Here is a 1,063-nt window from a genome sequence, read left to right as displayed (position 1 = left end):
GGACGAAGAGGAGGTTGTGCTAAAGGGAAAGGAGGATCTATGCACATGTATGCCAAGAACTTCTACGGGGGCAATGGCATTGTTGGAGCTCAGGTAGTTGAGTGTGAGGACCCAATGCTTCCATAGATTTGATCCTGGATTGGGATTTCAGTACTTTAGGGACTTGGTTTGCTTTTAAAGACCTATTACTTGAGAAGAAAGGTTTGTACTAATACTGTTTAGACAAGATATCATGTCTGCATCTTGTCCTCTGAATATCTACTATAAAGACAACAATATGCAATGTATTAATTATAGTAACTGTTCTAGTAACCTGTTTTTTTTTCTACTAACCTGTTCTGAAACTGTTTCATTGCTATTTTATCTTTTATTCTCATTAAAATGAATAAAAAACAGAAACATAAAGACCTATTGCTTCTTATCCTATCGTATGAGCAATTAATAAATAGAATTGGAAAATGACCTAAAATTTATTTTTCAGGTATCTCCATTTTATAAGTAAGCAAAAGCCTCTAGCAGTGGAACTATCCTTTTACCTTTTATATTTTGGTGTGTTAACTGCTTCTTCACATCAACTTTGCCCTCTGTCTAGATGCTCCTAGGCATTGCTAACACTGAGGCCAAAGTGGAAGTGGGAGATCAGAATCTCGGGGGCAAATGAATATACGATTATTTTTAATATTGTAAGATTCTGTTAAATATGTTTTAAGTCTAGGTTGTCTTTTTTTACTGTAAGATTTGTAGTTTAATCTTTGGGTACAGAAGTGTCATGGTCAGCTGGTCAAAGCAGTATTTATTCATGTTACTTTACTGGTTGGTTGAAAATGTTGGGGTGAGTGAGCAAAGACAGGATAGGAAGAGTTTGTGTCAACATTGTAATTTCTGTCTCAGATCCTATCTAGGAGTTAAAATTTAGAGTATTGCTCCTCTGATGGATTTCTATTGTTTGTTTCTCCATTATTAATGTTAGGTGCCCCTGGGAGCTGGGATTGCTCTGGCCTGCAAATACAATGGAAAAGATGAGGTCTGTCTGACATTATATGGTGATGGTGCTGCTAATCAG

The 1,063-nt window shown here is 36.3% G+C and overlaps 1 protein-coding gene across 1 annotated transcript in view; it reads left to right on the top strand.

The window, feature by feature from the left end:
- The window catches only part of Pdha1 (pyruvate dehydrogenase E1 alpha 1 subunit), a 13,454-nt gene that overhangs the window by 5,943 nt on the left and 6,448 nt on the right, over positions 1-1,063 (top strand). Inside the window, exons 5-6 of the mRNA XM_004625666.2 lie at positions 1-93; positions 971-1,060. The exon at positions 1-93 is cut by the window's left edge and continues 34 nt beyond it. Of these exons, the coding sequence (XP_004625723.1) occupies positions 1-93; positions 971-1,060 (183 nt within the window). The remainder of the gene's footprint in view (positions 94-970; positions 1,061-1,063) is intronic.

This window comes from Octodon degus, unplaced genomic scaffold (assembly GCF_000260255.1).
Source record: "Octodon degus isolate 3935 unplaced genomic scaffold, OctDeg1.0 scaffold00010, whole genome shotgun sequence".
NCBI lineage: Eukaryota > Metazoa > Chordata > Mammalia > Rodentia > Octodontidae > Octodon > Octodon degus.
This window is presented reverse-complemented; position numbering and strand designations above follow the sequence as displayed.